At 38.7% G+C, this 26,544-nt stretch overlaps 2 protein-coding genes across 4 annotated transcripts in view; both read right to left on the reverse strand.

The window, feature by feature from the left end:
- Positions 1-54: 54 nt before the first annotated feature.
- On the reverse strand, positions 55-4,306 carry LOC105676063 (2-aminoadipate transaminase-like). The gene is made up of 8 exons (XM_012373655.2): positions 4,126-4,306; positions 2,862-3,055; positions 2,097-2,373; positions 1,798-1,959; positions 1,353-1,605; positions 1,005-1,119; positions 641-746; positions 55-438 (listed from the first exon to the last, which is right to left on the reverse strand). Exons 1-8 carry the CDS (start codon positions 4,205-4,207, stop codon positions 221-223), a joined length of 1,407 nt encoding a protein of 468 aa, XP_012229078.1. The 5' UTR covers positions 4,208-4,306; the 3' UTR covers positions 55-220.
- An 838-nt stretch (positions 4,307-5,144) lies between these two features.
- Egfr (epidermal growth factor receptor) overlaps positions 5,145-26,544 on the reverse strand; it is a 136,081-nt gene continuing 114,681 nt past the window's right edge. For all 3 annotated transcript variants that reach the window (XM_067356048.1, XM_067356047.1, XM_067356046.1), the window contains 10 exons: positions 14,392-14,727; positions 13,619-14,003; positions 12,723-13,399; positions 12,349-12,478; positions 11,567-11,877; positions 10,975-11,276; positions 9,653-10,864; positions 9,073-9,475; positions 8,763-8,942; positions 5,145-8,556 (listed from right to left, as the gene is read on the reverse strand). In XM_067356048.1, the coding sequence (XP_067212149.1) occupies positions 8,249-8,556; positions 8,763-8,942; positions 9,073-9,475; positions 9,653-10,864; positions 10,975-11,276; positions 11,567-11,877; positions 12,349-12,478; positions 12,723-13,399; positions 13,619-14,003; positions 14,392-14,727 (4,244 nt within the window). In that variant the 3' untranslated portion in view covers positions 5,145-8,248. The remainder of the gene's footprint in view (positions 8,557-8,762; positions 8,943-9,072; positions 9,476-9,652; positions 10,865-10,974; positions 11,277-11,566; positions 11,878-12,348; positions 12,479-12,722; positions 13,400-13,618; positions 14,004-14,391; positions 14,728-26,544) is intronic.

The following is a 26,544-nucleotide window of genomic DNA, read 5'->3' on the forward strand; positions in this document are numbered from 1 at the left end:
TTACAATTACAGTTCTAAATATATTCACAATTGCTATAATAAAATATGTATAAAATGTTTTATGTAAATTTTTTTTGTAAAATATTTTTTATATACTTTTTTCTCTGTTCTTTTGTATAAAATATTTTTCTTAATAGATACTTTTCTTAATTTTATACATTCATTTATTTTAATTGTAATATATAAATAAAATAATACTTAAAAGAATTGCCATTTTAAGTTAGTCAACATTGTTTTCACAATCAACTTGTCTAATATATATTAAAAGTGCCTTGCACAGAGTTTCTGTCGCAGTTTCTAAAACTTCTTTCGTATGAAAACCTATACTTATGCGTAAAAAATTCTTTGCTTCACCCGTGTATGAAAATCGAGTACCAGGTATGGCTGATACTTTATATTCTTCTTGACACCATTTGACAAATTTGGTGCCATCTATACCTTTAAAAAAATTTTAATTTTACAATAAATAGAGTAAATATAATTATTGACAGAAATAATAGAAAAATAATTGAAGAACGATATAATTTTGCGATTATTTTAGAATTTTGTCTTACAACTGAATATTTTATTTTGTATTTATTCAGACGCATGATTAATATATTTCATAGTCATTATTATAGAATTAAAAAATTCATTATACCTGTGGGAAGATGGATCCAAACGAAATAACCACCTCCTGGTCGCCGATACGAACAACAACTTGGCAGGAATCGATTCAAAGTTGTACAAAGCGTATCTAATCGTTCCTATATATCGAATAACTCTTATAGTCTGTGTAAATCTTTTTATATTATTCTTATTTAGCTATTACGTATACTATTACGTAAAAGTAATAGTATAAATAAATGGAAAATAGTTTTACGTTCAAATAAATTATTAAATTTTATATACAATTTATTTTTCTCAGTCATGTGATTTTACGAAAGAATTAGCAGTATTTATTCAATGAAATAATGTATTTTTCGAAGTATCTAAACATTTATAATAGAAATAATATAACGTACCCTATAGATCTTTATGATCTTATCAAGATACTCATTCTCGATGTTTTGCTGAAGCATACTCGCAATTATTCCAGAAACATAATGATTAACTCCGCCACCGCTGCACATTACGCCTCTGTAAAAAATATATGAAGCAGAAAACATTTAAAACAATCAGTTGCCAGTAATCAATCGCAAGAAGATCTTATCTGATTCGTGAAAATTTGTAACATTAATGTTTGTCGATTATTTTTTTTTAAACTAGTGATATCATAACTAGTTTGATACGACAAATAATTTCGCATTGTATATGCTTGTCAATAATTATTTTCTAAAAAGAATAAGTAGAATAAGATGTACGAAACTTACGATGTCTTCACAATATTTGCGATACGCGGATTACTTTCGATCCATCCAACGCGAATCGCTGGTGAAAAAATTTTAGAAAACGAACAGTTCGATACAATATTTCCTCCTTTGTAATTTGGATCTTTTGGATCGTCATACGAAAGTAAACGTCGTGGCGGAGATCCTTGTCCATAATAAAGCAAATTGTATACATCGTCGCAGACTACCAGCATGGAATTGTTTCGTGCAATTTCCACTAATCGCTTACACTGATCTGTCAAGAAGTGAAATAGATAGTGACCTACGCTTTCAATTTATACAGAAAAATATACTAGAATCTTTTGTGTTTATTGTTTAATTAATTTTTTAAATCGATGAATGCAAATTTCTGTCACGGAATAATACGGATAAAAAATAGAAGGTCTTATAAAGAAATCCTGTTATACGTATATAATATTTTAGTTACCTGGCGACAATGTCATTCCAGTTGGATTGTGAAAAATCGGTATAGTGTAAAACATCGCCCAGAATATTTTCTGATTGTTCAGGAGAAAGTTGCCTTTCATCTTTTCTTCAGCTACTATCTTTTCGAATGCGTCTAAATCTACCACATCATCCTTCATTGGCACTATATGGAATAATAATAATAAAAAATAATAATACATATTTTTGTCAGCGTGTCTTTAAGACAAATCTAGTCTTATTTTTACGAGCCTTATGATCTGATTTTTGTACGAATATATGAAAAATTCATAATATATCCACCTGTAATTATTTTCATCAACGGAAACTGCTTAAAAGCATCGAGAGCAATCATGTATGTTACTTCCTCCACAAAGATAATACCGTTTGGCGAAAGTACGGTAGTCAATAATAATTGAAGACCATGCGATGCGCCGCATGTTAATGTCAAGTGCTCTCTCATTACGGAGTTACCGTATCGTCTGCTCAAAAATTTGGCTAACTCATTACGACATTCCCAAAGACCCGCTGTAATACCATACTGAAAGAGGTAATAATTTCCTTCCTTTGCTTCTTCTTCCTAAAATAATATTTAATATATCAACATTGATGTGATCGCAATTGTCAATATATATTTTTAGAAACTTTAAAACATTTTGTTTCGTATAATTTCGTCTAAATAATGAAGTATTAATTATTGAATCGTCGAAATGTCACTATTACATTTTGATTTTCAATAAAAATCATATTATTTTAAAATTCTATTATATTATACGTGTGCGAGATTCGTACTTGTATGATACTGCACTTTATACGCATTTTAATTAGACAATACAGCGCAGACATGTGTGCAAAGTACAAAATTACAAAGCACAAATAGAAAGTAGTAGCTTATCTTTAGATTTTATCGTGCTAACTCATCTCTTACAGATAAATTTCAAAAAATGAAACGCAGAAATATATCTTATCGAGAACTTGTGACATAATTGATTGAGTTGAATGAATTGAAATGTATCCATGTTTAGTAAGACACAAATTAGTGTATAACATTAAAACAATTAAACTCACCAATCTATGTCGCGTGGATCTATTCAGTATTTCTGCACAATGTTTTAACAGATCAGGACCAGGTGCACCGACAGACAAATTTGTGGCCTCTTTATTATAAACATTGAATATCGGATCGCCATCGAACAGGTGTCTTAAATATGGGTCATGAATAGTGTCCATATTAGCTGCTCGTGTTGTATAATTTTTTGCATCTGTAATTTTTACAAACGATTTAAATTACGTCTGATCATCTTCAGTAAATATGAAAAGATTGTCCGAAAGTTGACCTTAATTGATAAACATATACTTGGACAACTATTTATGTTTATTGAACATAAATAGGACAATTTTTATGTTTATTGAAGATAGTCAAATACTGACCGAAACGTTTAATAATTCATGTCAACGGAAAAAAAGAATGTTAATCAATTTATATGTTTTAATGTCAGTGAAGAATGCATAATAAGCATTAAACAACTTGTGTCGGCTCAAAATCCTCTATTGTCTTATTGTTATTTAAATTATTAATGATGTTTTATTGATATATTAATGATATAAATACTAAAGAAAGTAAAGAAACATTTAAGGAATTAAATTCTTTGACAGATAACGCGGTATGCCACATGGCTGTTTGCGTTGAGTATCACTGAAGATTAAACGATAAAAGAGAAGAAGCGTTATCTCTTTCCTATTGCTATGTCTTATTCACACCAATGGCAATGAAAAATTCTAAGCGGCGCTTCGTTAGTATCGCATTAACGTCTTTTTCGTTTGAAATCTAATTATAAAAAATATTTTGTATTTAATTTACTGTATAGCATAGTGTTATATGCTGTAATATTACAAATAAATAAATGTGCTTTTCTCTCTAAAAGGTCAAGTAATAAAAACCATATTATATAATTGTGTGCATCTTTTAATTCATCATAATTTTTGCGATCAAATTTATCTACTATGTATAGGCAAATGTTTCGTATTTTTAATTTAAGCTATATATGAAATTATGGAGTTGTTATTATAGACCTAAATACAGAAAGATATTGTCAAAGTTATTTCTGCCGAGTATTTACTGATATCAGCAGTTTTATAGATAATATGTATTATTATTTGCAATTAAATCGATAAAGAAACGGTCTGTGAATCGCTGACATAGGCATGTTTTCTGCATATTTTATGACAACTACAATTACTGAGTACGCTGCAACGTAGGAAATTCCAACAATGGAAAATTTACATTAGTCAATATTCGCTTTATTGCACTTTAAATGCTAAATATTCTTACGCAAATTGTTGAATTTGATCCAATTTAGTTTTTGCGCTTCAACTTGAATAAAACGATGTGCAGCGCGTCTGATCAGCCACATTAAGGAAACACCAGAGCGTCGTACGCGGAAACTTGGACTAAAAATAACTCGGACATAGATCCGCCTTGTACGATTACTCGTGAGCAACTGACTAACTGAACGTGAATGCGAAATATATACAGTGCTGCAAGATCGAGCATCCTACACAGAACAACATGCCCTCACTATGCAGGCACTACACAAGCCAGAACTAGCCACTCGAGTGGCTAGAATATTGAAGATATCGTATATAATATTGACAATGTTTTTTAAATGTTTAAAACAATTTTTTTTTCTAATTTTTGAAAATTATAGCAAAAAAACGTTTATTAAACGTTAAAAAAATCTTTTTATTACATTTATTCTTCATTTGTAAATAAATGTAAAAAAAAAAACATTTATCAAACATTCATTTAACATTTTTTAAATATTTATTTAATGTTTATTTAGTATTTATTTAATATTTATTAAATTACACACACACGCGCGCGCGCGCGCATATATATATATATATATATATATATATATATATATATATTCAAAGCAGAATCCAAAAACTAAAATCATCGAAAAATCTCACAAACGAAAAATGGAAAGTAAATAAAAGCTTCAGTGGCTACAATCGCATTATTTCTATATTTTAAATTTTATATATGTATACATATGTATATAAGAAAGCAAAGTAAATGTAGTGGTTAAAGCAAAGAATAAATTATGTAACCGGTATTGGCTGAAAGAATTGTTGAATATGTTAATCGTATGTCATAAGAATGTGCATGTTTAATTCTCAGTGCATGTATAATTCTCAGAATTTATTAAGGAAAATATTTTATGGCCATAATCTTTTACATAGATTATGTATGCGAATATCGTACGATAAACGCACGTTCTGCAAAATATTGCTGTAAGTGAATTTTTACAACGTAAGCAATTTAGGTTTAAAAAAAGAGTTAAAAAGTGATGAGAATGATTGTTCTTTATTACAACAATTTTTACGATATATATAATGATACAATAAAGATTTATAAGTTCTATGTCCACAACCAAATGGCAAAATTTCTCGCAATTACACATAACATTCGATTACAATATACAATTTCTAATAACATTGTCAGTCGCAGTCCGATTTACATATACAAGACCAAATATACGAGAGTAAGGAAAATAGAAAGACGTCTTCTTGGTCCATTCTAAAGAAATCCCGCATTATTCCTCATGTGGCGAGTGAGGTGTTGTCGCAATGAATAATATATTACAAAAAGGATTTGTTATAATAATAATAATTAGTAACATTTAACACACAATGTACACGATACGTATCGGCTTATATCGTTACGAAAAAGATGTTGCATGGTGTGTAACAAGATTGAAAACTTACAGATATGTAAATATATATACAAAAATTTCTATTGAATTATTATACATTAATATTATTTAAAAGATATAAAATACTTTTCACATTACTTCATTTCCCACACGATAAACATGCATAATATATTTTTCACTGCTTCCGTTGCTTTTGGTCTTATTTTGATTGTCGAGAAATGATATTCAAAGAAAACAGAGATTTCATATCTAAATATATAATTTGTCTCTTTATTTGTCAAACAATTTTACATATAAACGCTGCAAAGAATCTTGGCACTACTTTGGATATAGTAGCATATTATTTTATTATTTGAAGCTAGAGAAATAAGTGTTTGAATTCACGCCTGTAACACTTTCTTTCTTCTAATTTCAGAATAATTTTGGTCGCTTTATAATAAAAACTTTCAACCGAAAACGGTTAAAAGTTGCAAATTTTATTCTGTTCTCCTTATATAATGCAATTATATGAGAAAAATGCTATAATCTGAGAATTGTAACTGTGTTTCGTATGATTAAAGAATATATAAATCGATATGATTTAACGTTATCATCACTTTTTTTTGAAATCACAATGATTGTACGGATTGTAAGATATCTATACATCATTCTGAGATAAGATCATCAATCTTGTACACTGCCATGCTTATCTATAGCAAATGCAAGGCTGGTAGGACAAAATTCCCCCAAAATTTATTAAATACAGCGAAGATTCGTTTTATAAAATTTGCTTCATCGTATATTTTCCTTTTTTTCCCTGTACAACATGGCACGTCCTATCGTACTATTACTTGGTGCATTTACGGGGGGGGGAGGGGGGGAGGGGGTTGCCATTCTGGCGATATATAATTATTGCTTTTGTTCAAGTACTCTCCGTTTTTTACGCTCATGGAGATTTCCGTTTACTACACTAAACTTCGCTAAACTATGTACAAATCGCGTTTCGTATATAAAAATCGAAATAAATTCATGATTCTCGGCGCGGAGCCAATTTTATTACATAGACTCCGTTACAAAGACGATGGCATTAGAGGAGAGAAAAACGCCGTCGAATCTCTTTGCTCCTCTATATTTAAGTAGAGTCGCGTTTGCCCACGTCGCAATCGGCCGGAATTTTGATAATGAGGTGAATTTATTCTCGGCAGTAAAATAGGACAATGCAGGCTTCGCTATCGTAGCTTATTTGTAGGAATAAGAAAAACAGGGAAAGTATTATCACTGCGGTATTTGAGTGTCCTCAGGAGAGAATAAAATAATTCATATCACAGCCAGCGGCATATCGTAGAAATGTTTTGATTCGATTGTAACAATGTTTTTAGCGATAGTACTTCAATTAACCAAGAGTATTGTTACAACATTGTTTTATAAAGGAACCGCTGAACTTTCGTCATTCTGAGCATCTTATAAACGCTAAAATATTTTTAAAAATATTGCTCACTTTCAATGAGAGCTCATATCAAACGTTGATAAAATATTCTAATTGATAAACATTATTGCTATTTTTGATATATTCTACATATAAATCATCATGTAAATTCAAAATTAATTTCAATTTTTTATCCACATCATATAAATAATTTCAGTTGACAATATAGATATTTAATTTTATATTTGTTATAAAATATTTTAATAATATATGAAATTATTCTATGTTTATGAGAAAAAGATCGTAACAATTTGTAAAATGCATTGAGCGATCTCCTGGGATATTTCAAGTATTCCGCTCGATATAAAGAAAGTACATATATGAAATATTTTTGCACCATTAAAGTTTCAATGACGATCACGAATTTTGTTTGGAACTCGTGAGTGGTCGCAGTGTGTAGGCAGCCTTAATTCTTCGATATTTTCCGTTTGTGACGCTATAATTTTTCAATTATAACATTTGATCGCATGAAAATATATTGATCCCTCATTTTCGATCACGTCTATGGAAAGATAGACACCGTCATTCTAAATACTAACTTTCATATGGTGCACAGATATCTTCAAGTCTATAATGAGAAAGCAAGGCCAGCTTAAAGCTATAAAAGTCAGCGTAATTACAGAAGACTTATCACGACTTTTAATAATGGAGACAAATGTAGAGCAGCTTTATTCAACAAGTTATTCTCATTTGTCATTTTCAATTATCTACGTGTATGAACAAAACCTCATTTTTCAACCAGGAGGAATTCAAAATACTTTAAACTGGCCCCGTAGAGAAACTATTAAGCAGAGACTTTGGACGCTGTCGCTGCGAATTAAGTTCTGGGGTATCCTTGCTCCCTCGAGGAGCTAATGCGAAAAGTGATTTATTTACAAGCCACGACAAATGGCACATTAAGAATATCTTTGCACTACTAATTCGCGAACATTGCCGTTGCGCGATCCCCATTTTCAATGCGTAGTCTCTTTTCTTTTCTCGTTTTACTTATATCACGTAATACGCACAAGTCTCTTAGCTTATGTCTAATCACAATTACACGCGGCACTTGAGCGAAGTGTCTTTTCTAAGTACAGTGGGTCCTCTTCAGTAATTGAGTAACTTCGATGATGCGTTCCAACGCTCATTTTTATCACTTTCTCTTTCAAAGATCGAGTAGTTCGAGTAATCTTCTTTCCCTACACGAGACGAAAGTTTTCTTTCGAAACAATCATTTCTAGTTCGCCCTAGAAATATGAGTTTATTTTATACTCTCAGCAAAATCCATAGAATCACACTGTTGTCTCATTCTTCCTAAATGGTTTCAGTGGTTGCAGTTCTCGTTCCAATCGATCGAAGTCGTTGTAGTACTCATGATCCGACTCCTCTTCAGAACTTCTTTGTCTGACTTGAGACCCGAAAGCGCCGTTCGTTAGAACCTTTTCCAAATCCGGCGTAGGAATGCCCAAGGTCTGCGGCGTGAGCGGGCCCTCGTCCTGTGACATTATGTACTCCGGATTGTCGAGCGACGTCTTCCCTTGAATTGTCAGGAAATCCGGGTACTTTCGGAAACCATTGTTCAGCCGCTTCGATTCGGATTCTAGACAAGATAAAAATAATTTTGACTTTGTAAAATAGGCAATAAGTAACTGAATAGATCAATAATTTAATAGGAAGTGTAAATTAACAATTAGGCACGATATAATTGACACAAAATTTGCAAAAATAAGGATTTATATGTCTATTCTCATTATCACATCGATCAAGTCGAAATTGCGCAAGTAGCAGTAAGAAATTTCCGCTCACCTGTTGGCTTAGATTCCCCGATGAGATCCATATACTGTGTTGTGTTGGCTGGCAGTTGTGGCGACGGCATAAGATAGTCGTCCTCGTCTAATGGCAGATCTAGTTTCAAGTTTCCCACCTGAGCCTGCTGATGCGCAGAGCTCACTTTACCGTCGAAACAATCGTCCGTCACATCGCAATCTGAAATTAGTTCATTATTTTTGATTATTAAACTCAGCATTGATGAAATTTTACATCAAATATTAATCTTTATAGAGGGATTGCATTCAATTTCTTATATTTTTAGCATTAACACATATTTGATGCTCACCTCTTACACCAACCATCTTCAACGGATCTGAACAGTATCTCGAACTCGAGTTGTCCGATCCTGCGTGTCCGCAGTGACCGTTGGGATGCGCATAATGCGTGTGCTGGCCGGAATTTCCGGCCTCATGCGACGCGCTCCCATTTCCGTGATTTCCGCCGTACCTCAAGAGCTCTCTGTCCCAATTTTGTTGATTCTGCGGCGTCGGAGAATCAGCGGCGAGCGGTTTACCGTTCGGCCAGCACGCCTTCACCGGCGTATTTGGCGGCGAGCCGGAAGTACTTGACGCGGAAATCGCAGGCGGAAGCGGAGCGCGCGATTTAGGCTGCAGATACTCATCGGCATCCACCAAAGCTTCGGGACCATCCATCGCTGATGCGAGATTTCGTATCATTTCTTTTTCGTCCTGAAAATTCACATTAACATTCAAGATAACGCGAAAACTCTTCTTATGATTACTATAAAAAAAAGAACGTAATAGTTTGTCATTGAACTAGAATATTTTTCTCATTGCGGCGTAGCATAGCTTAAATATATTTTTCCTAAAATATTCGTCTAAGTTCTATAAGATAATATAATTTACCTGCACTGTATACGAAGGCAGTCTCATGTATTTATCCCCTTTGATGGCAAGATACCGACCAGGATCTCTGGACATTTTCGCAAAATCCTCCGCTAGTTCCTTGAAGCTGGGTCTGGACTCGGCGTCAAGCATCCAACACTTGATCATGATCATGTACACGTCGATCGTGCAAATTGCAGGTTGCGGTAGCCTCTCGCCTTTCTCCAGCAACTCCGGCACGTTTCGAGCAGGAACATTTTCGTACGGCCTGCCGCCGTAAGTGAGAACCTCCCAGATGGTCACCCCGAATGCCCAAACGTCCGACTTATGCGTGAACACTCGATGCTGAATGCACTCCAATGCCAGCCACTTGATCGGCATTTTTCCACCTGCGGCTTTGTACTGCTCCTCGTTGATATCCAACAGTTTGGCGAGACCGAAATCGGTGATCTTCACGCAATTCGGAGTTTGCACGAGAACATTTCGCGCCGCTAAATCTCGGTGGACCAATCTCCTCTCTTCTAGATAAGCCATGCCTCTCGCGATCTGCGTGCACCAATTTAACAGCGGCTTCGAGCCTATTTTGTCTTTATATCTGCGTAAGAAGTCTAGTAAACAGCCTAAAGGCATAAGCTGAGTCACCAACATCATCTGCGACGTCATGCATACCGCGAGTAGCTGCAGCAGATTCGGATGCTCGACACTGGCCATGATATAAGCCTCGTCAAGAAATTCTTTGGATGTATTCGCACCCGTGTCATCGTGAAGGACTTTTATCGCGACTGGAATCTTCACATTCTCCCCTTCAGGCACCCAGACGCCTTTATATACATTTCCGAAAGCACCGTAACCCAGTATACCACCCTTTCTCATCTCTTCTTCCTTGATAATCCGTAACTTGGCCAGATTTGGCTTCACACCCGTTGGTCGAAGCGGTTCGTTGTCATCCAAACCGGTCAAAGCCATCGTCATTTTCACCGTGTTTTCCTTGGCTTTTGATCTCATTCGCCAGAAGTACACTACCACTATAATGATGATAATAAACACCAGTACGACCAACAAAACTCCGGCCAAGATAGCACTTTGAAGCTCGTTATCCATTTGGTAGCCGAGATCTAGCGTATCTACCGAACAATACGGCTCACTGTCTGGAGGAAAGATTTTGTGAGGATATTCCGGTGGACAGGTGTTCGTACAGTTGAAAGACGTTGAATTCTCGCCGGAATCGCCGTCCTAAGTACACGAATTATATAAATCAGTTAGTATCGGATGTAAAAAAGCTAATGCTATAAATATATTGTTTTAATTATTAATTATGATTAAGAGTTTAACATCATACGTACAGTATAAATTTTGTAGTTTCGACATTTGTGGCACTTATTAAGAGTTGGCCCGAAGCATCCTCGGCACTCTGAGAAGCACGGTATGCACAGCGCCGTGTCAGGATCCGCGAAATGATCGGCAGGACATTCATCCTCACATTGCTCTCCCCTTTTGTATTTGGTGCACTCTTGACACACCTGCTCGTGGAAGCCATATCCCGTGCACTTCTTGCAACGTGGGTGGCATTTGCGACAGACCGCTTTTCCAGCGAAAGGTTTTAAAGCACCTTGCTCCATCGGACTCACCCATTCGTAATAATACCCTGCGAATTTTATAACAAAATTTTTATACATGATATTGAAGGATACTCGTTGTTGTGCTTGAGGAATTTAAAAGATGTAGATATTATAAAAATTTCACAATCAATTTACTATTTCATCATTATTTTGTCAACAATATTTATTCTTTATATGTTTTTGTGGAATTCAATATCGTATAATTATTGGCCGTCTACTAATTGCTATAAGAATATTATTATATTCTTTGCTGTGAGATAAGTATTGGTATGTTAATACACGAGAAGCAAAGACGATAAGTCATTGTGTGACTTACCATCGGGGCACGGTTCTCTCTTTTGCAAACATCCCTTTGGTATATGCCCGTTCATAACTGCCTTTTCGCAACTATGACATCCGTTGGCGCCTAGGTTGTTCTCCGGTCCCTTGCAACCGCCCACGCAGTTCTCGTGGCAGTGTTTGCACTGGCCGTTGTCGTTGTACTTTGAGGATGGGCATTCGGTCACGCAGAATGGCCCGTCTCGCATGTGTTTGCACTTGGCGCATTGGTCGGCATTAGGACCAGTGCAGGAGCCGTCGCATTCCTCGTGACACATTTTGCAGGTTTTTTCGTCCGCTTGATAAATTCTGATAACATAATCATCGATGATTAAACGATGTCGCAAAGATACGTAAAACATTATGTAAAATCAAACACTAGAAATGACGACAATTAAAAACACAGAGATTTGACAAAAATGAAAAGAAGAAAGCGAAAATGTTTTGGAGAGAAAAAAATTATTTGAAATTAATATATTATATTTATTATAATTAATGTTTAGATTGTTTGCCATTCATATTTCTCAGCCAAAGGTTAATAGTGCAGCTTGAAGCAGTCATGATAGTGCACATGCTGCGTGATATTACATATGTAACTTGCTTACGATGAAGATGAAAAATACAATGATGAAAATTAGGACTTAAGTTTCTCGCGGAAGATTTTTGATTTACCTTCGATCCATGATCTAGGAGAGCAATTTCGATTGAACAGAAGTCGTATGCGTTATTGAGAAGTTTTTATTTCGTGTTATATACATAATTCCACGTTTATTGACTCACCCTGGCTCAGTGCAGTCTTGAAGACAATCATTTCCTGAAATAAAATTCTTGCAAGATAAGCATTGTGCTGGCCCGGGTCCCCAGCATCCTTCGTCCGAGCACTGTTCATCACATACGAGACCATCCAGGACTGTAATTTAAATAATACTCCATGATTTTTGCGTAAAAACTTCATTTATTTTTACAAAATCGCGTAAATATTAATTTAAGTTTTGGTAATCTTGTTGTCTAATTTTTTATATAATCTTAAAAAACTGAAAGCACAATGATATTTAATATTAAATTTATTACATTCGCAATATGCAAAATTGCATGATTTTTTGATCTAGAAAATTTAATTTATAATTATCTATAAAGATTTATTTTACACTTACTGCATTCGGTCTCGTTTCGATTACTCGATAAGAGACTTTCGTGTTCGAATGATTTCTTGATTTTGCTCCAATTGATGCTTTGTGCGTAACATAGATTCTTGTTCTCCAAAATAGCGATCGAGCCGGAATAAATTTTCTTCAAGGAGCTAAGTCCGAAGGATACTAGAGAAGTTTTGACGACGTACAGCGATGCGAAGTATTCCGTGAGCGTTCTGCCTCCGATCACCTCGAGGTTCCGAAAATACGAAAGATTTTTGAAATCTTTGTGATCTCCTTGGATATTCAGATAGCCTGTGATCTCTTTCAACGTTCTAAAGACTTCTAATTTATCGGGATGCATCTTCTCATATCGCTTGCCGAACGTGTAGTTCGGATAAACGTGCTGGAAGCCCTCGAAGCTCTGATCAAGGATAGTGATCGATCCTTCGATAATGGTGCAGTCTTTGAAAGTGTCGATATTACCGGAGTGCACTTTCTCGACGCCTTTGCAAGTTTTTGGACAAGGGCCATCGCAAGGAACACATTCGCCGTTCGACGCTTTTTTCTTCGGCGGACATGATCTCACGCACGCGCCGTTATCCTTTAAAAGATGTTCCGGGCATCGTCTTACGCAAGTCGCCCCGTACGCGTACTTTCCGTCAGGATTGGCTTCCCACGAATATGTTGTTGGATTGTATCTGAACGAATCATCAATGTTTAGATATTAATATCCTTCTATTCATCTTATGACTTGCGTCATAAGCAAACTTTGTTCCGTTTTTCAAATATTAATTTATTGTTCACAAAAATTTAGATAATTTTGTTTAAAAAGCTATAATCTGGCGTTTCCATATTGCGCCATTTTTTTGGTCACCAGTTATATAAATCTTATAAAGATACATCGTAATGTTACTTACTTTTGCATGGGCGGACATTCTTGCGTGCATACACCGTCGTCGAAGAAATTCTTGCAGGCGAGACAATCGCTCTGTTTAGGACCGGTGCAGCCACCGGCGCAGAAGAGATGGCAACACTCGCGCGGATTAGACCCGAAGCATCTACCTTGCCAGCACTGAGGCGAGCAGTTCGTCTTCGAGTACCTCTGACAGTTCTCCGGTCCTTCGCCCCAGCAACCCTGCGTGCAACTGTCGTCACACGCCGGACAGGCGCGTTCCGGTGTCGAAAAATTATATACGTAAAAGTATCGCCCTCCTTGGCCGGTGATTATTTCCTCCCAATTGATAGTTCTGATGTGGCAGAGATTGTAGTTGTTGTACATGCCCACGCTTCCGTTGAGAATATCTATGGCGAGATCAATCGCGGTGAGTTAGACAGGAAACAATTTGTTTGATTCTTTCGTAGGGCGAATTAATAACTCCAGATTAAATCAAATCTGACGAAAGCGAGAACGGAATCAATTTTGTACTAACTAAATAAAAAAAAAATATGTAATGGAAAATATATCATTGGTTGAAATACATATTGTAACGTTATTTTTAAGAGATGCTGACTAGCAAACATTAAATCTCTATTAACAAACGTTATCTCTAATATTTATTATAAATTGCACACACACAAATAAATCGTCGGTTCTAATTAATTAAACAAGCACTCCGAACTAAGCAAAAATATTTGTGGCACGTTCGTGTTGAGATTAAATCGAGCAAAACTCAAGAAGTAAATGACATACCTCTAAGGGCCGGCATCTCCAAGTTGTGCATCTGACACATCGTGACGAAGAGGGCGAACTCGTGGTCGTGAATATTGAGCTTGAAGAGGGTCCTGCCACGGATGATCTGTAGCCTCGGGAGGACGATCTTGGGCACGTCCACGTGACTGATGAGGACGTAACCGGTGACCTCCCGTATGTACTGGAGGAAGCTGAGGTCGAAGGATTTGTTCTGGAGCCATGTGATCTCCAGGTTGCCATCGACGTAAGTACAGTTGGTGTACCGGTCTCGAAGATTCCGGTAGTGATGCTGGTTGTTGGACGGCACGGAGAGGCGGCCATTGGTACCGATGCAGACTGCAAGCATAACAGATAATAATTTATAGATCGTACGTTTTCAGAGATCTTACAATCGATGGTGGCACAAATTAATTCTACGCATTTGATAATTAAAAATGACGTAACAATATTCGCTCATCGATAAGTGTTGAAAGTTGTATGCAACAATGTTCTTCCGAAACATGTATAATCATTTAAAACGATATGGTTATTGAGCAATTCGAGTAACGATTCGAGCTGAAAAATGTTGAAATACGGGACTTCCACGAGTGGAGGAGGAACCACGTGTTATTTATTTCGGATTACAATAATTTGTAGGCACTCCACCCACACTATCAGAAGTTTCCCGCGATCTATAGATAGTGTTCTGCGTACGAGGCCTGCCGTATCGGTGGGCGAACCACCTCCATAAAATGCCGTACACGTGCCGCTGTGATTTCATTGTGCAATTACGATCTTTTGAATCGAGTTATCTTATTGTGTTCAAATAACCGACACATAGATGCAAAGGCACTGTGTCTATGCTTCGAACGAGGCAGCGCATACCGTGCGCACACAGTGTTCTGTTATTGTCCACATCCTTTGGCAAAAATATTTATTTAACGGCGTGTCTGTGAGAATTAATATTAATATTTTCAACAATGTGTCTTAAATTCAGTAAGAACTACTTTCACAAGTAAAATAAAATGAATTAGCAATTCTTCTATCTCTTTTATCATTTATTTAATTTACACAATTATTATAATTATACTCGTAATGAAAAAGAGACAACGATGCTCTGAGGTAACATGATTGTTGCGTGTGAATCCCCCTTATAAGAGCCCAATAATTGTGATACGACGGGCGAATGACACACGTCGCAAAGAACGAAGAAATTAATTGAAGTTTCCTCGGCAGAGAATGATCACATAGAAAAGGACTGCAGGCCTTTATTAAATAAGTTCCTTTTCTCTCGGCGGAGTAAAGAAACCACCGCCGCTGCGGGGAGCATAGTCGCACGTTCGCTTCCGCGGAATTCGGTTTTGCTCTCGCTCGCATCCTCGCAGATAGCTCGTAAACGAACGACCGCCTTTCCCCGCGATCGGCATGCGTTGCCGAAAGGACTGTCTTAATCTGGCCGACGATCGGAATCATGCGAAGATAATTGCGCGGTAAGGACGTCCCTTCTTGCGCGAGGCACTCGGGGCAGGGTGTACCGCAGAAGAAAATCTGTCGTTGTCGCGGACAACGTCGGGGATCGCGGATCAGGGAGGGGAAGAAGCGACGCGAGCTGCGAGTACCGAGTATTTGTATCGGCCAGATGCTACGGACGGCAGTCGCAGGATACCAAATGCGCGTACTGTGGCATGGCGCCAGGAGCTCCGAGAATGCGGACCGAGCGTGGATCTGCATCGGCGATGGGACCGCGCAGGTTTTCTGCCGTCCTACATCTCGTGTCCCGGCGAACTCGAGCCGTAGACGAACGACTCGATCGTTGTAATAAAGAGGTACGGCGAATATTTGTCGGAATATCTGCCCGACGAATTTTCGTCCAATTACAAGGAAGAATACCGCATGCGAAATCGCATGATCTACGATTCGGCAAACGGATTTCGATCTTTTCTCAGCGAATAAGACCCTTTTCAAGAATCTACTTTGAGAACGATGATGAATATTCAATCAATCAACGTCGGAAAAAAAGTCTAATAAAATTTTCTGCAATATCTATGAGATAATCTGTCACAGAAGAAAGAATATTAAATGTGAATTGCTGGATAACAGGTTTTCTGTCGATGGATTTTTCTTCGTGAAGATTTTAACGAGTCTTAACATTGTATACGTTATGTATCTACAGATTAATTAGCAAAGTTAAATGAGCGCTCGCATTCCCGGTGCTGTTGTATTAGGTGCGAGTACGTGGAAAACTAGTCGAAAGACGAGTTCCTGTAACTGGAAGCGCCGGCGATTTCCTTTTCAGGCAACAGTACCATCTCTCGTCGTATATTCTGTCTTGTTGGCACATCACTCCGCTATCTTACAACTTTCTGTCCTCTTCTTGGTCTTCTCTATTCTTACTGCCGTTCTACTTTGCTTAAGGAAAACAATCGCGTGCCGTGAAGATCCCACGAGAATAAGAAGCGTCCGTCTGAAATTCTTCTTGCCTATCTTTTACATTCGATTATTCTTCCATTTGCTTTTCGTTACAAATAAACAGATCAATATTTTATTTGATTCTTTAAGGCTGAATTTCGTCAGAAAGTTTGCAGAAAGTTTGCAGAATTATATTTTTATTTACATATAAGTATAGCTGTTTCTTAAACTTATAATTTTTATTCGATTATACTTCGATGATAAAACGTGAGGATTTCGAAATAAAGCAAGTAAGCAAATTTAAGACTCCAAAAAACAATAAGCAAGTTAAAATAAATTTAAAACGCATTTCGCTTTACTGCTCAGTCGCAGAGCTGCGAAAAATAATTAATCTAACGCAACGGCGCAGCTTGACACTTTTATAGCTAGTCTAGTCAATACAGGCTATTTTTACGACCTGAGCCGAAACAAATGGTGATTCGAACCGACACGTCGAAAGGAACTTACGGGCGCGCTGGCGTGTTCGGCGAAAGGTGGTCCGATAAAAAGGAGCACCGCGAACTTGATGACCGTACGAACGTTTAGACAGGAGGAAAGCAGAGGAGGCTCGCCGAGAAGTGTCGGTTAAGGTCGGCGGGCCGACACGTTCTTCGTTCTCGTTTTCCAAAGGCTCCGAGGCTCGCTCTCTCTCTCTCGCGCGCGGCACAAAATTCATCATTAGATCCCCGGGACCGGGGATACACCCCGGCAGAAACGTGGTGATTATCCCCGACGGCGGGGCTGCGAAAATTGCCCGGCGAGAGCCACGCTCGCTCTCGCGCGTGGAATTAACATTCTGCCAAATTTACGACGCCTGCACGATAGCTGAAGACAATGGCGGCGGCGTATTGATTACGGGCGTGGCACGAATATCGTCTTCTGCACCATTATCGGCAAGGATTCGTGTAGGAAAGCCATTGTCGCCGCTAGATCCGAGCTGCGGGCAGTCACAGACCGACATATTGGACATAATGGATTGTAATCGGGGCATTAATTTTGCCCGCCACGGGATGCGTGCCTTTCGCAATCGTTTGGGAAATGAATTTGCCAGAAATTGAGGAACAAAAAGGAACCAAGAACACGAAGGAAAGGAAGCGATTACAAGCTCGTGATTTAATTCGAAGGAAATCTAATACAGAACAACACAGGGAGCTTCTTCAGCTATCATAAAAAGAGTGATATTTATGCGCCAACAGCTGTACAATGAAAAGACGATGACAATGCCCGGAGGTTCTCGGTCTGAAAATGTAACTTTAAATGCGTGAGCGATAAATCTGACAAAAACCGCGAAATATGAGGGACGCGGAAGACGTAGGACGTGGAGGAACAAGCGGCCAACAGGAGATGACGTCGAAGTCCCGCGGTGAGGTTTCTTTTGTGAACGCATAAGCAGCACGAGCGCACCGAGCTGTACGAGGTCTTCCGACCACCTTCTAAGAGAGGAGCGTCGATTTTTTATGCGGCACTTTAGGATACCCTCTTCTCCTCCCACTCCTATTAGAGGACCAAGTAATACGAAATAACCGCACGCCGACGGCGGCGGCGGCGGCAACGGCGCCGTTTATTTGAGCTCGTAAACATCGATACCGTCGAACCTCTCGTGATCCCCACTATCGAAATCGTTTCTGGGTGCTAAAGCCCCTCTTTCCCTCCTCTCTTCCTCTCTCGCTCTCCGTCTCTCTTGGCCCCCCTCTGTAAAATGGAGCCCTGCGGCTAAATGTCCGACGAAATAAAAGCCGGGTATCGTAAACGCGCGAAATAACTATCGGCTCGAGCCGCCTGGAAAAGAAAAAAAAAGAATTGAAGGTGAGAATAAATCTTGAAAAAGGGATAAAGAGAAAAATTGAGAAGAAAAAAAATCAATTTATTCTTGAAAAAGCAACGCATGAAGTAACTGGGAGGATACGAGAGGTATGTTGATGGAACGAGGCGAGCTTCTCGTAACTCATCAGCTGTTTTGCAAGATTTCCGCGTTTGAACGAAGCCGTATTACAAGTTTTGACGTGAGAAATTTACACGGACGTTTACGCTGGTGTTCTTAATTTTTTTTGCATCTCAAAGTGAGCGCTTCTTCCTTGCAAACAACGCAACGCATACATCCAGGTTGCAATAAATCGAACAATACGACGCTTGTCATCACAGATTGAGAAAACATTTCTCCGCTTCCTCATTAAGATTCTCTTATTTTTATCACGCATTTCACCGCATAACATAATAATACTTGATTACGTATTCACGTTCTAAGTGCAAAGAGCGCTTTTATAATTCGATGTCTAATTCAAACGGCCTTTCGAATACCCCAGCAAAAATCAAGATTATCAGCCAATTTGATTTGCCGTTCGAGAGACAGCCGATTCTCTCTCTCTCTCTCTCTTCCAAAGCGTCATTGTGACACGTTGAAGGCATTCTAATCTATAACCAGCGCCAGCGGGGATGTATCAAGCGTTCGCCGAGGCTCGAGAGGAATCGCTTTGTCATCGCGATCGCTCAGCCTGCAACCCCGGTCAACCCGGTCGCGTATGGATCGCGAGACTTGCGGAGAACAAGAGGGATACGTCCGAGCCGGGGTTGTATAAGTCCCGCGTATACGTTATAGCCGTGGCGTAACCATCCCAGGGCATAACATTAATAGCTTTATGGTTTATTGCTTTCGAGTCTGCGGTTAAGTTCCACCGCTCCCTGCGGCGCGGCGCGGCCTGAAGGCTACGATGCGGTACGTCTCCGCGCGTCCGTGTACCTCCATTTTTCGATTTCGTTATGTCGGCGGCGCTGCGGCGCGTTTTATTCACATCGCTCCGCTCGATCATGACTCTTCCCTCCTCCCTTTGTCTCGTCCTTTCGCGCCACCGGCATCTGCGTCGCGTTGTGTCCGAGTTAACCCTTTCATGTACTTTGGCCTATAGGCACGTAATTAAGGAATCGAGGATAATGCAGAGAGAGAGAGAGAGAGAGAGAGAGAGAGAGAGAGAGAGAGCCGTAAAAAATAACATCGTTCTAGGAAGTGGAAAAGATTGACGGTCTTTAATAAAATTGCAAGATTAATCTAAAACGGTGCATTTCGATGAATGGTTCAGATAAGTTCTAATTTCGGATTGCTGCGTCGTGATAACGTGACTACATGGTAGCAGGAATTTACAAACTCGTTTTAATATCGCTGCCGGAGGAAACATTCGCGCACAGCTTTATTGTACATTCATAGAAAATAGATTACTATCGCGTGCGAAATTAAGTAGCAGTAATTGTTTCATTAATATCTCATTCGACGCGAATTACGAAAGCGAATTAGCTTGAACAGATAACAGATCGTCTAAGGTGCGAGAATAAATTGAAATCAAGGCTACTGCGGGTTGTAGAGATTTTTGTATCACAATAGATATCGAAAGATTCGAGAATTTTTATGAAACAAATTTTTAATCACTTTAGTTGTCATTTAAAAAAATCTAGAATGTATAATAGTTAAGCGATGAAGCAGAAATTGGATCACGATAAAAGTATTGAAACATGCTTGTGTAAAAAGAAATTCCATTCTTTCATCTTATAGATATATTATTTAGTTTCTTCGGCGCCAGAAAAGCACATTTGTTCATAACATTAATCAACTCTCGCGCGTTCATACCGATTTTTCAGATCGTGTCACAGGTTCGTGTCATCAAATTCGCGGTGCGAAAGTGTTTTCGAGAAAATGATTTGGGCAGCCTCTTTTTTTTTTTTTTTTACTCTTGCACATTAATAAAGCACAAAGTGAGGCGAGGAAATAATGACGAATCGAAATGAAGTACTGAGGGCGGCGCGGACAAGGAACAAATGACGGTGTGTGGAATGCGCTTTGTTCGCTTCTCTCTCTCCGACGATCCATGGGGCATTCGCCGCGTCTCGTTCTCCCCGCGTTCCACCTCTTTCTCTTGATCGTCTACGGCGGCTTCTTCTGCATCTTACTCTTTCTTACGCTCATCTCACCTCGGCAATCTCGGCAGCCGGCGAGTTGGACTACGCGTTCACCGACGAACACGCGACTCGCGTTTGCCTCCCTCTCGCCCGTCCCGAGCGTAAAACATTGATCAATGTTCAAGAGAATCATCGTTCGATCGCTATCGTTTCTTATAATTATGTTGTGAAAAAATATAAGGAACAATTTTCTCTAAGTGACTTTTATTTATTTTAAACTCAGAGAAATTAATTTCATTTTTTAGATATGTTTTGTAGACTAACTATGCATATCCGTGCTGTAAATAAAATGCAAATTGTTTAACCTAGATATATGAAAATTATTATACTTAATTATTTATTGCGATTATTAAACGGAAACACTAAGCTTATGAATATCGGAATAAGAATTTATTTTTTTTCGAAATAAAGAAAATTTGCAAATTTATATTTTTGTTTAGAAAGTGATGATTATTTAATGTCGTGGGATGTAAAAAAAATCACTGAATGGCGGAAAATTAATGCTTTTTACAAGATTGTACGCGATGATGTTAACTCAAGATGTTAATCCAATGCGTAAATTTAGCGTGACTAGAATTTATACCCTACTTAACCAGAAAAACTTGGTGTTGCTGTCGTCTAAAGTGATAGATTTCCTTCATCTAGTATGCAAAAGTTGTACGCGGAAAAATAAAATCCAACTTACGGTGATAAACGCACTTTCTTCGTTGAAGGATACTTTGGTTGGTGGGTGTTGCGGTGGGCTGCAGCATAATGCACGTCGTATTTCTGCGATAAGCGCATTTGCGTCACACTTTACTTTGTTAGTCATTTAAATTACATTTGATGAGCACAAGCTTGGTTTGACTAGCTCGAAAGCTTTTTTTAATATTTAAATACGATTACCCACATATCTTGATTATTTAAAATATATAATTTAATTATTTTTTCAGCTAGTTGTTGCTAGATGCATATCTCACAAATAATACTGTAGATAATAACATAGTGTAAATTACGTAGTAGAGTGGTATTACGAGCTGCATCGTACTTCTCGCGAGAGCTCGCATCGCCTGCAACCCCCGTTTGTTAATGTATATAACTTGCGCAGAAGATAACAATCTCGCTTGAGTGCTTTCCACCGTCACTGGCGACGGTTTTGATATACGAGCGAGTTGCACTCGCAATTATACGACGCTGCGCATAAAGTTCTGCCTTTGGAATCATTTAGTCGCAGATAAACGCTTGTGTATTTCAAGCATTTAATACCGTTACACTAAACTAGTACGCATTATCGGCATAACGCGTTACGAATTTAATTCATATCAATCTCGGAACAAAATTTTGTGATCAAAGAGACGTTTGCGAGCGAAGTTTCTCGGCCAATCGAAACGACAACTCGTGCCGGGGGTAAGAAAATCGATTTATCTCGCGCGGATTTCGAGGTGAGCGTGGACCACCCTAAGAGAAATGTATGTCTTCTTCCAGTGCTGTCCGCTTGTTGAAAAGGAACAAGTCCTCGTTCACTGCAATTGTCGCCTCGAGAAGTGTTAATGTAAAAAACAGCAAGAGACGTCGTCACGTTGTGAGCTACAGCGCAACACATCGCACTTTGGTGCGAAAAATGAAGCACTGCCGGTCGCACTGTCAATCATAAATTTTTGGTGTGCATATATGTATTCATTATTATATTTGTTCAATATATAAGTAAAATTCCTTGAAATTTGACCCCAATATTCTCTCAAATTTTTTCGCAGACGAGCGAAAGAAGCGATTAATAGCGTCGAAAAATATAGATATCGTATTCTATTATAGTTGTTTTCAATTTTCCTTAAGCTTCGATCACACACACAATAGTTTAAATTATTTATTGCTGCAGAGATATATATATGAGACTTCTCTGCAAGTGTATACGCAACACTTTTTTTATCAGAATCAAAATTGTCTCGTGTTACATCGTTCACCATACATACATAGTAATTTCCAGCCTTTGCGGGAATTGGAGCGCAATTCGGATTCGTATCTCGAAGTCCGAGGCCATCGAGGCGTCCTCGCTATTCTCGAGAATCCACTTCGCACGGTTGCGATCGATCGGCGATCGTTCGGTCGACAACGCTTGTACGTGGGCGCTCGCCTATATCATTCTCCTCAGCATCGTGCAATAAACCGCCCGATCCGCGGCGCAGATCCCGCGCGGATATCTGACCTCGGGCCGGTATCGTTTAACATCCCTGATCGAACATCGTGCGGCACCGAGAGTGCCTCGTCCTTTCGTAACGCGCGCTAAATTACCTGTCTCTTTTAACGTCGTGCGTGTAGCTTGAAGTGCTTGATGGGCGCCTCGCGGGCTTAACCCTTCAACTGTGGGAAAGATTTCGCGCGAAATCTTGGGAAAGCGCGCGATTTTAAAGCGAATTCGGTTTGTTCTATTAAAACTATAAAATGCGCCAAGTTCGATTGGCCGTTTGTTGATCGTCGATCAGAAAATTCTTGTGAAAACAATTGAACTTATCGATTGTATAGCGGAAAATTCAAGATGTCTTTTTATCCCGCTGTGCACACTAATAGTATTTTCGTGGATTGAATAAAATTTTTGCATACGCAAGGAGATATTAAATTCACTTTTCACGTTAGCATTTCGTAGCAATTGAACACGCTTCTACACGTCAGCTTCTCTTCAGCTTGTTCGTCCTCCGTAAGATCTCTTCTCAATGCGCAATCAATGAAAAAACCACCCACACGCCTCTCACCCTCATCGTCCACCCACATTTCTCCGCTAAATCTGCTGGCGCTTATGATTGACTTGATGTTTGCCATCGATCAAATCGTCGCGAAAGAGTCGTGCTCAACTGACTATTCAAATTGCCGCAGCTTTTGTTCTAACCGCAAGACTAGAGAATATGCGCATCACGCGTGTCATGTTAATTATATATTTTTATTTTCGATAGGCGAATTAGATTATATTCGGTTCAAATTCTGCGCCTCTCGCCAATACTCCATTCTCATTCCAGATAATGACGCTACGACGCTAAATCGAAATTCAAGATAGCGCGCTTCATCGGCGCGTTTTCGCGCGTCATCGCGTCAATCGGTGACGATTGCCACCTCCGTGCCTCTCTGATTCGGCATACAACGTGCTTAAGAAGAAACGTTGACAGCTCCATTTGTGCGGCATTCAAATCCCGTCTCGACGGTGCTCATTGTCGTCGCGCTCGCAATTGCGCGCGTCATCGCGCGTCGAAAACCTTTGATTAACCTTCGACAGGGTGTATTCATATCACGAACGGTACGAGTTTGGCCCGGTCACCTCACGAAACGAATAGGAGGTCGTTATACATCGGCGCACCTGCGAGACCACCTGTTAACCCGGCCGGACTTGCTTCGAGATTGTCGCACGAGCCCGCCGGGCAGATTGCGAAAGACGTCGGGTGAAAATGATTAATAAGAATCAGTTCATCTGTTATGCCGCGCGTGCAATCTCTCTCTGGAATTCCACCTCAATTGAATCGCGATTGTAAAGCGCGTTCGCACAATCGCCACGTGTTCATTGGTTATTCTGCATTCGATCAATTATTTCGATAAATATAAAATACTGCTAGTAGCGCGCGAATTAAAATAGAATTTCGCTAACCTGTAAGATAAATATTCAATCTTTAGAAGCATACAGATATTGATAAAAAAAAAAAGAGCTATATCCCAAGAGTTATATATCTACTTCTGAGGATGGAAAATATAAATTGCTAATTATGCAGCTGTTCGTGCTATAAAAAATTCAGATATTACGAAAAAGTACTTGATCAAATTTTCGGTGAGAATAAATGAGCGGATCGGAAATCTCAAGCAAGTAAAAAAAAAAAAGAATAATAAGATGAATAGATAGTCACAAATGTTGAAGACGGCTTCCAGGATAATAATTCGGGAGGGACTTAGACAGAAAAGAAATATATCGTTCTGATCCAGCGTCCGGATCCAGCGACGCAATCCCCGAGTACATAAATAATGCTCTATCGAGCATATTGAGTTATATTTCATAGCGGGCAAAAAATGCGAACGTCCCTCGAAAATCTGACGTCTCAATCCGTCTCTGGGATCTCGATACTCCGAGCGGTCAATTAAGACATGCTGCCCAGATGTCCCCGTCTGGTCCTTACGCGCTACACACACATTGACGACGACGGCGACAGCCGATAAGTCGTACGAGGAAACGGTATTACGCGACGCGCGGTATCTCACTTCTGCCCCGACGCTCTCTCAGACTTGCGCTCCGATGATATCTCTTCCTGCTCTACGATCGTCTTGTTACGTACTCCTTATTTACCCGTTGGACTTGCGGCACGATACAATCTGCCGAAGGACTCGGTTCAAAGTAGAAAAGAAACTTGGTAGAAGCAACGAGAGAAAAAGCGAAATTCCCCAGCCACCCAAGAAGAAACGTCGTAATAATTAATATCGCCGATCGAGAAGAGGCGATATCGATGCGAACAGTCATTGAAGGGATCGAAGAGACCTGGAATTCTTCGAGATTCGAAAGATTAGGTCCGGCGTACAAGTGTGAGCGAAATAGGACGCCGTATTTTGTGGCCAGCGGGTACGAATAAAACTTCTTGCTGCTCGTCGATTATTCTTGAAGTTGAAGATATAAATGAAGGCTTGAGGCGATAACAGGCTAAGCCACGAGCGAGAACCTTGTCACTCTCTCGGTGTACGTTCATTTCGATTACAGTGCCAATCAAAAATTCTTTTTATTCCCTTTAGGAATAACGTATCAAACAATGACTGCAAGAGTTGAAAGAAATATGAATCTCATTAATGATCGCGACTGTGTTATTATTCTCTCTTGTTTAATTTTCATATAACATAGTATGATGAATAAGTCGTAGAACTATTCATCATTGCTAGTTGTTTTTACTTTATTTAGTTTATTTTATAATAGTAATTTTTTTCAATTAAAACTATAAATATAAATATATATATAAAGAGTTCCCTGAGAAATACTTTAATTTATATATATTAAGTAAAACAGGGTCCAATCGAAAAATTTTGAATGCTACAAATTACGTCGAATTATTATATTTTACAATAAAAGTCAGAGAAAGGAAAAGCCAGCGCAAAAAGTCGAAGTGTGTCGAAAAAAGTATAAAATAAAAGTCGAGATGAGTGTTGAAAAAAGATTTTAAAATCGGAACTGTGCCAAGGAGGCGTTCAATTGTTCATAAAAATTCGATTTTAAAAAAAGATATTCGACTGTTGTCCATTCTCCCGTGTAAATAATATCCTCGCGTCCTTATGCAGCGGATTATCGGAGCTGCACAGCTCGCCTCTTAATAGACGCTTTATTCCGAAACGCGATACACCTTAAAAGCCGAGAGCGATAAAGACGGCCGATTAATTTACTACGGCTCCATAATCCCTCCAAAGTAAATCCTCTTTTCTCATCAAACATTCTTTCTTTTCCTCGCACTGTCTTTCATCTCTCCTCCTTTTTATATTTTTCTTTTCCAAACGAACAACAAAATAGAAGCCGTAGAACGCGCGGAGGTTACTCTCTCGCCTAATGGGTGGAAAGAAATCGACCCGAAGCTTATCATTTTAATGGAAACTTTTATGGAGAGCACTTTAGACGCTATCTCCTCGTCTCCCCGCAACGAATTCGGGGTGGCTATGTCCGCGCGTTGGACAAGTCGCACTTTTCAGTTTCATAATGCGCAGTTTTTATGCTCCGATTATTGTGTTAATGGAAAAATACTCTGGCAATCTTTCCGCTGATCACGCCAATCTGTTTCGGAACGCAGTTTGAATGCGCTC

Source organism: Linepithema humile, chromosome 5, assembly GCF_040581485.1.
Source record: "Linepithema humile isolate Giens D197 chromosome 5, Lhum_UNIL_v1.0, whole genome shotgun sequence".
Classification (NCBI taxonomy): domain Eukaryota; kingdom Metazoa; phylum Arthropoda; class Insecta; order Hymenoptera; family Formicidae; genus Linepithema; species Linepithema humile.

Bases quoted from the DNA above. Each gene is read 5' to 3' on its own strand.
- LOC105676063 (XM_012373655.2), bottom strand. From the start codon at position 4,207: ATGTGGCTGATCAGACGCGCTGCACATCGTTTTATTCAAGTTGAAGCG. The intron at 3,056-4,125 runs GTAAGAATATTT...TAAAAATTACAG, and splicing joins GATCAAATTCAACAATTTGC to ATGCAAAAAATTATACAACA. The intron at 747-1,004 runs GTACGTTATATT...TTCGATATATAG, and splicing joins AGATCATAAAGATCTATAGG to GAACGATTAGATACGCTTTG.